The sequence below is a fragment of the Xiphias gladius genome, chromosome 20 (genome assembly GCF_016859285.1).
Source record: "Xiphias gladius isolate SHS-SW01 ecotype Sanya breed wild chromosome 20, ASM1685928v1, whole genome shotgun sequence".
NCBI classification, from domain to species: Eukaryota; Metazoa; Chordata; class Actinopteri; order Istiophoriformes; family Xiphiidae; genus Xiphias; species Xiphias gladius.
In genome coordinates, this window is record NC_053419.1 from 4,302,107 (window position 1) to 4,314,258 (window position 12,152).

The 12,152-nt window shown below is 38.9% G+C and overlaps 1 protein-coding gene across 1 annotated transcript in view; it reads left to right on the forward strand.

Annotated features, from left to right (window-relative positions):
* The window catches only part of LOC120806664, a 60,645-nt gene that overhangs the window by 20,755 nt on the left and 27,738 nt on the right, over positions 1-12,152 (forward strand). The window contains exon 4 of the mRNA XM_040158031.1: positions 1,639-1,769. Coding sequence (XP_040013965.1) covers positions 1,639-1,769 — 131 coding nt within the window. The remainder of the gene's footprint in view (positions 1-1,638; positions 1,770-12,152) is intronic.

The following is a 12,152-nucleotide window of genomic DNA, read 5'->3' on the forward strand; positions in this document are numbered from 1 at the left end:
CAACATCATCTTTACTCTTCATGTCCTCCAGTGTCTCTTTTGGTTTTTTTCCTCTCGTCTGTCTGTTCTCCCTCTCTCATCCTTCAGCTGGTGATTCATCACTCTCTTCCATTTTACTCAACATGTTGCTATGTCTAACAAACTTAGACAGCAGGCTACTAGGAGTTTTAATTTTACGGAATAAGGGTACAAACTAAATATTATATGAAAACTTGTGGAGCATTTGTCTGTTTTGTCTTTGTAATGTCAGCACATTCTTTTATTCTTTCATGTTCTATCTGTAAGAGTCTTCCCTTTCACTCTGGTAACTATTTGGGTGTGTCATTTGGAGACAAAACTATAATTGTATAATTGTACAGTATGCCACTTTAGTTTTCTGAAGCAAAATTTTCTGAGGAAGTTACATTCATATCCGGACACCTTTACATAAATAAAATGCTGTTCCAGAGAGGTACACACTAATCAACCACCATGCGGTGTTTGCAAATTTCCTGCTCACTAATGTAGCATAGGTCGAGGAGACAAAAGTTTGTTGCATTCCTTTCCAAACAAGTTCCATGTACAATAAAAACTGGGTAATGTGTGTGTAGTCTATCAGTTTGAGACATAAACAAACTGTTACCTCTCAACTAACCACTCATCTCATTTAGCAAAGACGCTGGTTTTGGTGTTAAAATGCTAATATGCTCATTTACTGTATGTCAACATTATAATCAGATTAACATCAGATGAAGCTCCTGTGGCCTGCTAGTTCAGCAGTTCTCAACCTGGGTGTTCTGACGCCCAAGGGGGTTGCTAGACGGTTCTGGAGAAAAAAAAGGAAAATAACATATCTAGGTGGTAACTGCTGAAACTAAACTAAACTTTCATCACAAATAACGCATTATTTATCATTTATTTACATTTATTAATCAGGGCATTCACGATAATCATTTAAAATCAGCAGGGGGAGGCGCGTAGAAACAGCTGTTTATGGCTTGCATCTCTCTCTCTCTTGCTCCTTCTCCTTTGTTGACTGTCCCTTCACTTCCACGTCTGTGGATTGCTAAAATGGGAGAAAAATGGAATTAGGTCTGGCAGTTCCATGTACAACCACGAAAAGCAAGGAGGCTAAGAAAACCAAATTAAATGATGTGTTCTGTCTGTCTATCGATCTCTTCCGCTCTGTTTCAGTACTACGGACAGCATTGCACCTAAACACGCACCCCCTTATTTAGCCATGCTCATTTCGCCATCTCACAGCACACACACCCACTTGCTTAGCTGAGAGTAATCATATGCCCAAATATTTAGACCCCAAAAAGCATTGAAAGCACTTGCGAGCATACAGTGCATCTACCGGTATATGTGACGAAGGGGGTCCAGACATTTTATGAGCGATCAATGTGTTTGCACCGGGGTGTTGTGAGTTCAACGTTGTCCCAGTGCTATTTGGAATGAGGGTTGGCACCACCACCAACATGATTATTCTGCGCTAGCTAACAGATTGGCATCATGGAAACACAAAATCACGGATTAGTGATGACGTGTTTCCAGTTACTAATAATTTTGTGGACCTCCAATATGGCTGCCAGAGAGTGTGTTACACCTGAAAGCGTGAAAGCGGCTGCAACTTCTCTTGTCCCCTACTTTGATCAGGGCTTGGTGTGTAAGGAGAACACCAGAAGAGAAGGACTGTGGAGGTTTGCCGTTTTGAGTGAGGAGCTGACCTTTGACCTCCAGCAGCTGCAGAGACAGACAGAGCAGGAGCTCGGTAACATACACACACGGTGAGTCAAAGACGTGATATGTGTTGACCAAGCTATTGTACTGTATGTATGAGAATGCATTAGTCTGTTCCCTCCAAAAGAGGATATTTTCAGGGTATTGCATGCATGTTTAAGGTCATAAAAATTAGCTTATGACTCTCAAAATATTGATTCTGTTAGCAAAAAACAGTCAGGGTATTGACAGTAATACTAATAAATAAAAACAAACACCATACAAAACACCATATGCACATTTCCCTAAAACAAAAGGTTTCTTATCTAGAGTATCCCATGATCCTCTCAACTTTCCACTCTCTTTTTATAATCCTGGTTCTTTTCATTGAAAAATAGTCCCTATATTCCCTGTAAGGCAAAGTCTTGATTGCTCTTCCTGAAACTGGACCGTCCTCTTTATGAAATCAGGACCATGTTGTGTGGTGTTTTAACATGTGAGTAGGAGGCAGCTCTGTGTACGTTTGTGGAGTTTTGTCACAGAGCTGAAACACGACTGTGGGAGTTTCACTGTATCTCACAACAGCAGCAGGTTCTGCTCCACTGGAGAGAACAACGGGATCCAGCCTGCCTGTGTGTGTGTGTGTGTGTGTGTGTGTATGTGTGTGGCAGAGATAGCGTTTGAGATGGGAGAAGACAGTAAGCAAAAGTGAGAGGTTCTTTTATGCATTTATGGTTTTGTGTGTGTGTGTGTGTGTGTGTGTGTGTGTGTGTGTGTGTGTGTGTGTGTGTGTGTGTGTGTGTGTGTGTGTGTGTGTGTGTGCGTGTGTGTGTGTGTGCTCCTGTAAATCCATCTTCGTAAGGACCAATTGAGCTTTTGAGATTAGATTATTTTGTTATGTATACTGTTCCCAAAGGTCCAGAATGAGAATCCATACTCAAATTCATTTAGTTTTTATTTTATTTTTACTTTCGTTGTTTGGTGTGACACAGCAGTATCTGCTGATAAAAAGCTATTTTGCTACATCCATGTTTGTTTGTACGCTTGCGCTTGTATTCTGGACATCAAGCTGGCTGATAAAACAGTAAAAGTTAGACAATGTTCCTGTTGAGTTTTTTTTTTGTTTTTTTTGTTTTTTTTTCAGTAGCTGTGAGAAAGTGATAGATTCGGGCAACTTTTCAGATTTTCTTACCACTTGTGGTGTGCTGACAGTAAATCTTCAGATGGTAGTAGGTGGCTGCTGCCTCAACCCTCTTCGCTCCTACTCTCTGTCCTCCTGCCATGGTGAGCAGTTTGGCAGAACAACACTTTAACTGGTCTCACTTCTGTCACACAAGGCAAGCTGAAACACATCTCACATAGTTAAGGTGTGCGAGCAGACACACACACACACTCACCAGCAAACGGACAGACACACACACACACACACACACACACCAACACGATATTATGATGATATTCCAGGAAACCTTTAATTTCTCAGGAACCCAGGCTCTCATTGCTAAGACTGATCAGCTCCTGTCACAGGTCGGATAAAAGGCTTGATGAGAGGAAATTAATACTTCTTTAATAAAACCTGTTACATGTCTCTTGATACCCATTTCTCATATCCCCTTGGCTTACTGGAAGAAGATGTCACCCTGCTTTCATTTTACTGGGGTTTTCCTTGGCTCTAAGGGAGGTTTATGTGGTAATGTCAGTGACAACACCGTTTTGGGTTTTGTGCACAAAGGAGGATAGAGCTAAGGCTCTGCAACATTTACGAATAGAGATAAAGCCATTCTTTATTTTTCAGAGTGGACCTTAAGCTGCCGGAATCAAGCAGCTTTCACACTAAGAACTTCCTAAACACTTTTTTAAAACTCTTGCTTTAGCTCACTTTCTTTGTCAAGGTGATAATGATGCCTTTAAAACTCTTCTCACACAACATAGTCTTCCTCCCCTGAGAAGAGAACCATGCATCTGTTTGTTCGAAGTACTTAATCCCAACCGTGCACCAACCTTCATGGCTCCGTGTTGAAGTTAATGTAGTCTTAATGGTCTTTCGCACAGAACTTTTCTCACAACAAGCTAGGGAGAGTGTAGGGTGGAGAGCATCACGTAAAGCATTGCCATCCTACAAAGCAGCTAACTAGGATTCCACAGACGACAACAGAATGTAAATAGTCCCGATAGTCATTCTCTACTTTTATAGTCTGTTTTTGGACATTATAATCCATTACAATAAGTACTTCTCAAGAAACTGAGCCAAATCGCAATAACTGTCTATAATCCCCACACCAGCACCTCTAAACTGTACAAAAATAAAAAGGTAAAGAAAATAAAGATAAATCAAGTTAACTGATCCTGTGATTTCTCACCTCCATTTTCAAGATTTCATTTATTGAGTCCTTCCAGCTGCCTAAGTGGTGCAATTGGTTTCAGCCAATCTTTCGTTGTCTGCTTAAGTGCTGCTACTCCTATAACAGAGAGAGGTAGATCGAGGCACCGGTCAGTTCGTTGAAAGAGCTGCTGAGCCGTTCTACTCAGTAGTAATTGCTATGGCCCCAAGTGTGCACAGAAATATGGTATCCACGATTTTTACTTACAGTAGTTTTCTACACAATTCCCAGTGGCTTCAGAAAGTATAGTTAGGACAGTGTAACTTCTGGAATTCAAAAATGGACCAAATGAGCTTACTTCGCTACAGTGAAATTTGTCTCATTATATTGTCCACTTCCTGTCCCTGTTGGAATGCTATTGGAGCTGATACCCTTTATTGTTTCCTCCAGAGACATTAAAAAAACATGTTTGGCACACAGTTTTGGTCTAAAAAGTTCAGCCACACTGACTTGTGTTGATCTTTGCTGCTGTAAAACCATATCCTCTTGTTTTTCTTCTGTGGTATGCTCCTGCAATAAGGCTAGCCAATCACGGCCCATCCTCACCAAAAAAAGCACGTTGTTTTTCTGACAATTGAACACTTTAACATGTGGTTTTCACTTTGTTTCAGCCACAGATGTCTGAATGTAACACAGCAGTCCTCTAATGGCCACGAGATTCTGCTCTGTGAAAACTGACTGTATTCAAGTGAATGGGAAAAAAACTCTTAAATTAAAAAAAAAAACTAGTGTCATATCTTCGTCCAGTGATGGAGTTTGTTGACTGAAAAAGGAAAAAAGGTCTGACTCTAGTTTGTGTAATTTTATCTGAACACAGCAGATTCACTACTTTGCTGTCCTTCTTTGGTCGTGAATATCAGCATCATTCCAAACTTCGTTTTGGTTTACTCAACAGACAGCATCTCTTTTTGAGGTCATTTATTTCATCTTTGTCCAGTGATGGTTGTTGAGTAAACCAAAACGAAGTTTGGAATGATGCTGATATTCAGGACCAAAGAAGGACAGCAAAGTAGTGAATCTGCTGTGTTCAGATAAAATTACAGAAACTAGAGTCAGACCTTTTTTCCTTTTTCAGTCAACAAACTCCTTGAGAGTCCTAAGTCAGTCGTTTCTTAAGCTCTGTTTTATTTGTAAGTTTATTTTACTTGCAGGGTGAATCTAGGTTAATCAATTCTATCATTGTGGTTGAATTGAACTGAAAATAACCAGCATCCAGAGAAGTACGATGGCCCAGTCTTGACCGAGGCAGTCCAATATAATATTTATAAATATAAATTTGAGATACAGAAGAGGCATTTTAAAGGGTCAGTTTGCACAAATTACAAAGGAAAAACAAGTTTTCACTTTTCCCTACAGAGAGTTCTGGTTTTATTTGTCCAGGATTTGACAAGATTCCTGTTTTGTTTTTGGAGTCTGCTGCTCCATTACACTGACATATTACTCATCCAGAACGGACTTTTTTTTTCTCTTACAATTTTCATAGGGACTATTTCTTCGGTCTAGTTCCAGTGTTATGTGGACTACCCAGAGTAACTGGGACACTGTTTCTGGAAAGACATGTTACTAGGACTAGTTATTATTTTTATTATTGAGTAACCTTCTTCTCCACTTATCTTGATTGCTTTTTTGCTAAATTTCTTTACTTTATTACTTTACCAATTTGTCTGTAAATTATCAGAAAGAGCAGCTCAAGCTCAATTTTATTAAGCACCATTGTATTGGTAAATAAAGCTGAAACTATCTGCATGCAGAATACAAATATAAAGCAAGATTCCTCATATTTTGATTTTTGATTTTTGATTCAGGACTGAAAGCTGCCACAAATAGTGGTACACCCTAGGTTGAGGAATAGGTGAAGTCTGATAGTGATGGATTATATTTGTTGGTTTCAGTGGTATTTTCCCATAGATAGAGTAAAACAGAGTCTCTAGTCTGGTTACACAAGGAGAGTTCCTCTTGTTGCCAATACCAACAGGCGGACTGGCGGTTTGGAAAAAGCCCAGCTGAACTCTGTCCACCCTCTTGTCATCGTGTTTTTCCTCTTCCCTGAAGTATAATCTGTTAATTTTTCTTCATATCTTCAAAATCCTCTGACATTGACAAAGATCAATCAATTTACAGGATGGAAAAGCTCAAACGCCTCATTGATTTACAGTGTCCTATTAAATGTGATCTTTGATTCAGATAAAAGCTTTCCCTCTGTTGGAAACCAACACCACACAGGTCAAAGGTCACATTGATCTGGGAACAGACGATGATCATTTATGCCCATGTTCAGAAAAGCACGCAGAAGGATTTTGATTTAAGACTTAAGATGCGTGCAGGGGAATGAGGAACATTGTCCATTCTCCTGATAACCTGCTGCCAAGGTGTCCCTGAGCAATGCACTGAAACCTTAACTGATGCTTTAGCTGCTCAGTTGCCTCCATTGCGAGTAAAGGTTACATCTACAGAAGCAGAAGTCAGAAGTTTCCCTTGGAAACAGTAGTTTGACAAATACCACTTACTAGCTTTTTCTGTAGCTTTCAACCACATCTTTGTCAGTGGCTGGAGTTTACTTACTTGTCATCACCTAAGTATGGAACATCTGTCGTGTGATCAAGTGGTCGTATATGTATATGCAGTGTATGTTTATGAGTAACTGAGCTATATGCATGACAACTTAGCAAAGTCCATCTGTTGATCAAGTGGACCTTGAGTTTTTTTTTGTCAAAATAATAATATGGATTTATTTATCCTTCACCTTTCACCTTCTTCTTCTCCTTCTTTTCTCGTACTATCTTTCTTTTGCATGTAAAAACACACTTCAGAGTTGTCCAATGAAACAAGACCAATCACGATTTTTCTTTTCTTCATTCCCTTCTTCATCAGAATCTCTTTCCTTATGTTGTCCTCCTCCTCCTCACTCTGTCAAAACCTCACTCTGTCAAAACATTTTTGCTTAGTCCATGCATTCCTCTCATCCTTTTTTTCCACCTTTCACTTTTTCTTTGCTTCAAGATGTTCATCTCATTTTCCTCCCTTTCTGTCAGCTGTTTATTATTTTCATCATAATCTTTCTGCTCTTTCTCAACCCTTCTATTCTTCTTTTGCTAAATATCTTTCCATCCCTCCTCCTCTCCTACATTCTTCATCTTCTTCATTTCCACTTTTCTTTTTTCTAACAGCACAACTTTTTATTCACCAACAATCCAAAATCCAAAGATATTTATTTTACAATGATAAAACAAAGAAAAAATTAAAGCTCACATTAGAAGCTGGAACCAGAGAATATTTGGTGTTTTTGCTGGAAAAATGGCTCGATTAAGCAGTAATCAGCATCGATGCCAGTTAATTCTCTGTCAGTCTGTTGGAATCATTTCTGCACTGAATCTGTAACTTCTGTTTACACTTACAGTTTTTTTTTGTAATTGCAAATATACTGTATATAGAGAGATGTTTAACACAAACAGTAGGAAGTAGAAGTGGAGTCAAACATTAAAATTCATGTTCATTTACATACAGGTTTATACCATCACCTTTGTCCATGACAGAAATACTTTGTGGAGTGGATTTTTCATCAAAATGAACTCTGTTTGTGCTATAAATACACACATGCACAGTGTATACATCCTGTGTAACCTCCACACACTAAAAATTGTATGTGACAGGCTGCCAGTGGTGAGATACATTAATGTAAAAAATATAAATAAATAAATAACACCCACACATTTTTCACTCGCAATTATGAGGTAAAATGTGTTTGTCACATACATTCACATAATTATGGAATCCTATTCACGCATTTCTGTATATAAGCACCTAATCAGAACACACTGACAGCTGGCACACCGTGTGTGTGTGTGTGTGTGTGTGTGTGTGTGTGTGTGTGTGCGCGCCTGCGTGTGTGATTCTCAAATTGTCAACAACACACACTCAAACCCAGATATTCATTGGTAATTACCGTCTTCCCACAGCGATGGATGATGTTCCTTATAGCTTGTCACACACACAGTGTTTTAATGAAGTTCATCTGATTGGTTGAGATCAGTCTTGATTGACAGGTGGCAAACTAGCTCATTTGCATGAAACTTCAGAGTCTTGAAATCTCCTCGAGATGTCTCTCAAGACGTGCACTTCTTCTAAACATTGAACTGCAGGTTTTTACCAGTGGACTTTTGACTTAAACTTGAAATATGGGGAAATTTCCCACAATCCTGCAGGAACAGGCCTATGGCAGTCAACATACAGATTGCCATGGTAATGCTGTTTTGCCCAAGTAATCACATTTTCGTTCTATTTCTACATAAACCTGTTATTGTTGTTGGAGCTTTTATTGCATGGATATTTTAAAAAAAAATTCAGTGAAAACAATAGCTAATAAAAAAACTACAACTACAAATATCTCAAGTGCCAAACTTCTATATCTATTTTTTTTTTTTCACAGAAGGGCTATAGATACTCTAATACTGGAGTCGAACCTGGAACCTCCTGACTTGTTTATTGAATATTATAAAGAGTATGGTCTAGACCTGCTCTATATGAAAAGTGCCCTGAGATAACTTGCCATATAAATAAAACTGACTTGTTGATTTGACTTTTGGTAAAATGCTCCATTACACTCCGCCCAGTGCTTCGTCTACATCCTGGTCATGTTCGCTCTCCCAGGTAATGCAGGAAGCAGCTTCGTCCTGCAGCTAATACTAGCTTGAAGCCTCGTGCGCCAGGAGCAGTTAACCAGCTGCATGTTCACGTGGTGATTGACTGACTTTGGACTTCTCGGATTGGTTAAAAGTGCAGGGCCCGCTCGAAAACTTTGGAAGGGAATATTTCTGCGCTGCTGCCAGGCTTGTTCAGTGACTGAAACCTTTGACAGCATTTTTAGACTTTAAGATATGTTTTGCAGAATATTTCAACTGAAAAATATCTTTAAGAAGAAGAAGTTATTGTTCCTGTGTGAACTGAAAAGAACAAGATTGCAAACTTAAGTGCACAAAAAATAAAAAACAGAATTACACGTCTCTTCCTTAATCACTGACGGTTAATTGTGAATGGCTCCTAAATTTGAGATTGGTAATGGAAAACATGAACCCGCTTGAGTAGGACTGGGTATTGAACTCCAATATTTTTTTAGTACCAAAATGTTTCCGTTGCACCGAGTATCAAAAACTATCAGGTAGCAAAAGTTGGCAATGCGGTCAAATTCTCATGTTTGTTTACTTATTCTTTGGTCACTTTGAGTTTATGGTCATATTTTGGCTCTGATAGTGAACATTTGCAAAGATACCCATCCCAAAATCATCAAACAGATAAAAGCACTGACTGCTAATTTTAGTAAGAGCCAAATAAATTCAGAAAAGTGTGTAACTTGACCGTAATGCAGTGTTTAAGAGGAGGATGAGACAACATTTAACTTGATAAAAATTATGATAATGAAAAAAATTATCCCGGATTTAGCTAGTCTTACATCAAAATACTGATATTATATTGAGAAATCTGAATTATATAAATGAACCTCTGACATTCAAAACCTTCAACCCTAACACTTATTTTGTTTTTATTAGACATTTTATTCATTTGAGTTTGAAGTATTTATCCTGGCAGAGTCAGGTGAATGTAGATCAGTGTTCACTGTCGTCTTTAGGTTTACTTCAGATTCCTGTCCTTCTCATAACAGTCCCATATCACATTTTTTTAAGGGCCTCCTTAAAAACCTCATTAACACAATATTAAGATATTTCCCAGAAGACCTTTGTGTCTTTTTTACCATTGATTGTGTCATTTCTACTAATGTGCCTTTTTTCTACGTGTCGATGTCACTTCTTCAGTTAGTTCAAAGGCTTCCCTGAGATGAGCATCCTCTTTCTCCTCACAAACAAACCACTTCTGTGCCTCTTATCGCCTGCTGTTCTCACACTCTGTCACAGAGGTTTAGTGGCTCCCAGTGGACAGATGCTCCATTACACCCTGATGTCTGAGTGCACAACTTCACCTGGGCCTTCATGTCGGGCTGTAGTGATGCTGTTAGTATGAGTTCATATGTACACAGATAGGTCCTTTTATTGACCCCCCTCTTCATATTACTACCACAATTATTGTGTTGCAGCTTCTAGTACTGCTACTGCACTGACTACCATTATTACTAGTACTGCTACTATTTCTGTTGCTTGTGCCATCACCACTACACAGTTGTTCACTGGAGTATTGCTATTCTTAAAACTAGTAGTACTGCTAGTAAAAGCGTTAGCAATATAATTATTACACTGCTGCTACTAGTAAAAGCACCAGTATCTTACTAACCTAATGATACTACAGCTATTAGCTCTAGTAATACTACTGCTGCTACTACCACTCCTCCCCACTAATACTGTTACTACTTGTATTATTAGTACTATTACTGCTGCATTTGCTGTTACTACTACACAGTTGTCACAAGGGAGTATTACTACTCTTCATACTAGTAGTACTGCTAGTACAAGAATTATCAGTACTGCTAGTACTACGCTCCTGCTACTAGTAATGGTACTAGTAGGCCACTAAACTGTTACTGCCACAACTATTACTCCTGCTAGTCTAGCTACTGCTGATCTTACTCTTTGTACTACTGCTCTGAATACTACACTCCTGTGCCTACTAGCATTACTAGTACTACTACTACTGTCAATGCTACCTACACCAATGAGTCACAACATTATAACCAGTTACTGGTTTTAACATTGTGGCTGATTGCTGTATACCACCACTAGCAGTCCTAATAGTACATGTACTAGCACCAGCACTGCAAATACTATTACACCTCTGCTATTAGTAATACCAGTAGTAAAAGAGCCTGTACTACCGAAAGTAATACTATTTCTGTATAATTACTGCAGCTTCTACAACTACTACTACTGCATTACTCTGCTACGCTGACCAATAATAAACATAATAGTACTGCTACTATTACTAATACTAAAACACTGCTGCTACTAGTAGTATTATTGCTGCTACCACGGCATTAAATAGTACTATAACTGCTACCACCTCAACTATAATAACTACTATAACAACTAGCCGTACTACTGTTACAAACATTAACACTACTACTATTACCTTCTGAGACTATACTATATACTATACTACATGCTTATGCCCCCTTTGTTTCCAGTGCTCCTACTGTACTGCTACACAGACCAATATTAGTACTGTAACTAGTGCTACTACTAGTAAGAGCGCTAGTACTTCTACCACTACAGCTACCGCTATTGTTACTGCTGCTACTAGTGTTAGTACTGCCTGTATTACTCAAACTACAACCTCTACTGCTGTTACTGATTCCACTTTGATTGTGCTGCAACTGATACTACTTCTGAACTAGTCTTGCTACTGTGTACTTTTATACTATAGTTTTTGGCTGCTGTTGTGTTTAAACAGGGAGAATTAATCACTGTTGCTACATCAGCTGCTTTAGTTCTGTGTGTATTTATGAAAACACAGGCCTGTTTCTTCAAGGAAGGAACAGTTTGATGTTAAACAGGGTGACGAGAGCCCACAGGTCAGGAATGTTTGATGTGGGAAAGTCGCTGGTTCAAGTTTCCGGACCTGCAGAGGCTTTCGGGCAGAGACTGAGAAAGTGGGGTGTTTTGAGGGATCAGGAAGTGAGGCCGTAGGGTTGCTGATTCAAATCCCAAGACCATGTTTAACCCTCATGTTTATCCTGGGACAACCTCTGAAACAAAAGAAAACAAAAATGAATTTACCAAAGCTAATTTAGTCATTTAAAAGCTCCAGAGGAAATTTGACGCTGTAGCTGTCATCAGTGTTTTCTCAGGCAAATCTCTCAGCTGCTAAAAAATCGAACTGAGAACAGAAAGTTTGTCCTGACTTGTCCTCTTCACTCAATTCAGTAGCTGCTCACGTTGGTTGTTCAGGGAAAACATATAAAACAGCAGCACCTGAGGGTAAAAGCTTCAACTGTGTATCTTCAAAAAAAGAAATCTAAATCTCCCTGCAGTAATTACATCAAATATGGCAGACTATCCTGCATGTTTGCATTATTTTTGCATTATTATTGTTCGTTGATACTTTCTTTCTGTCTCAGCATAATATGCG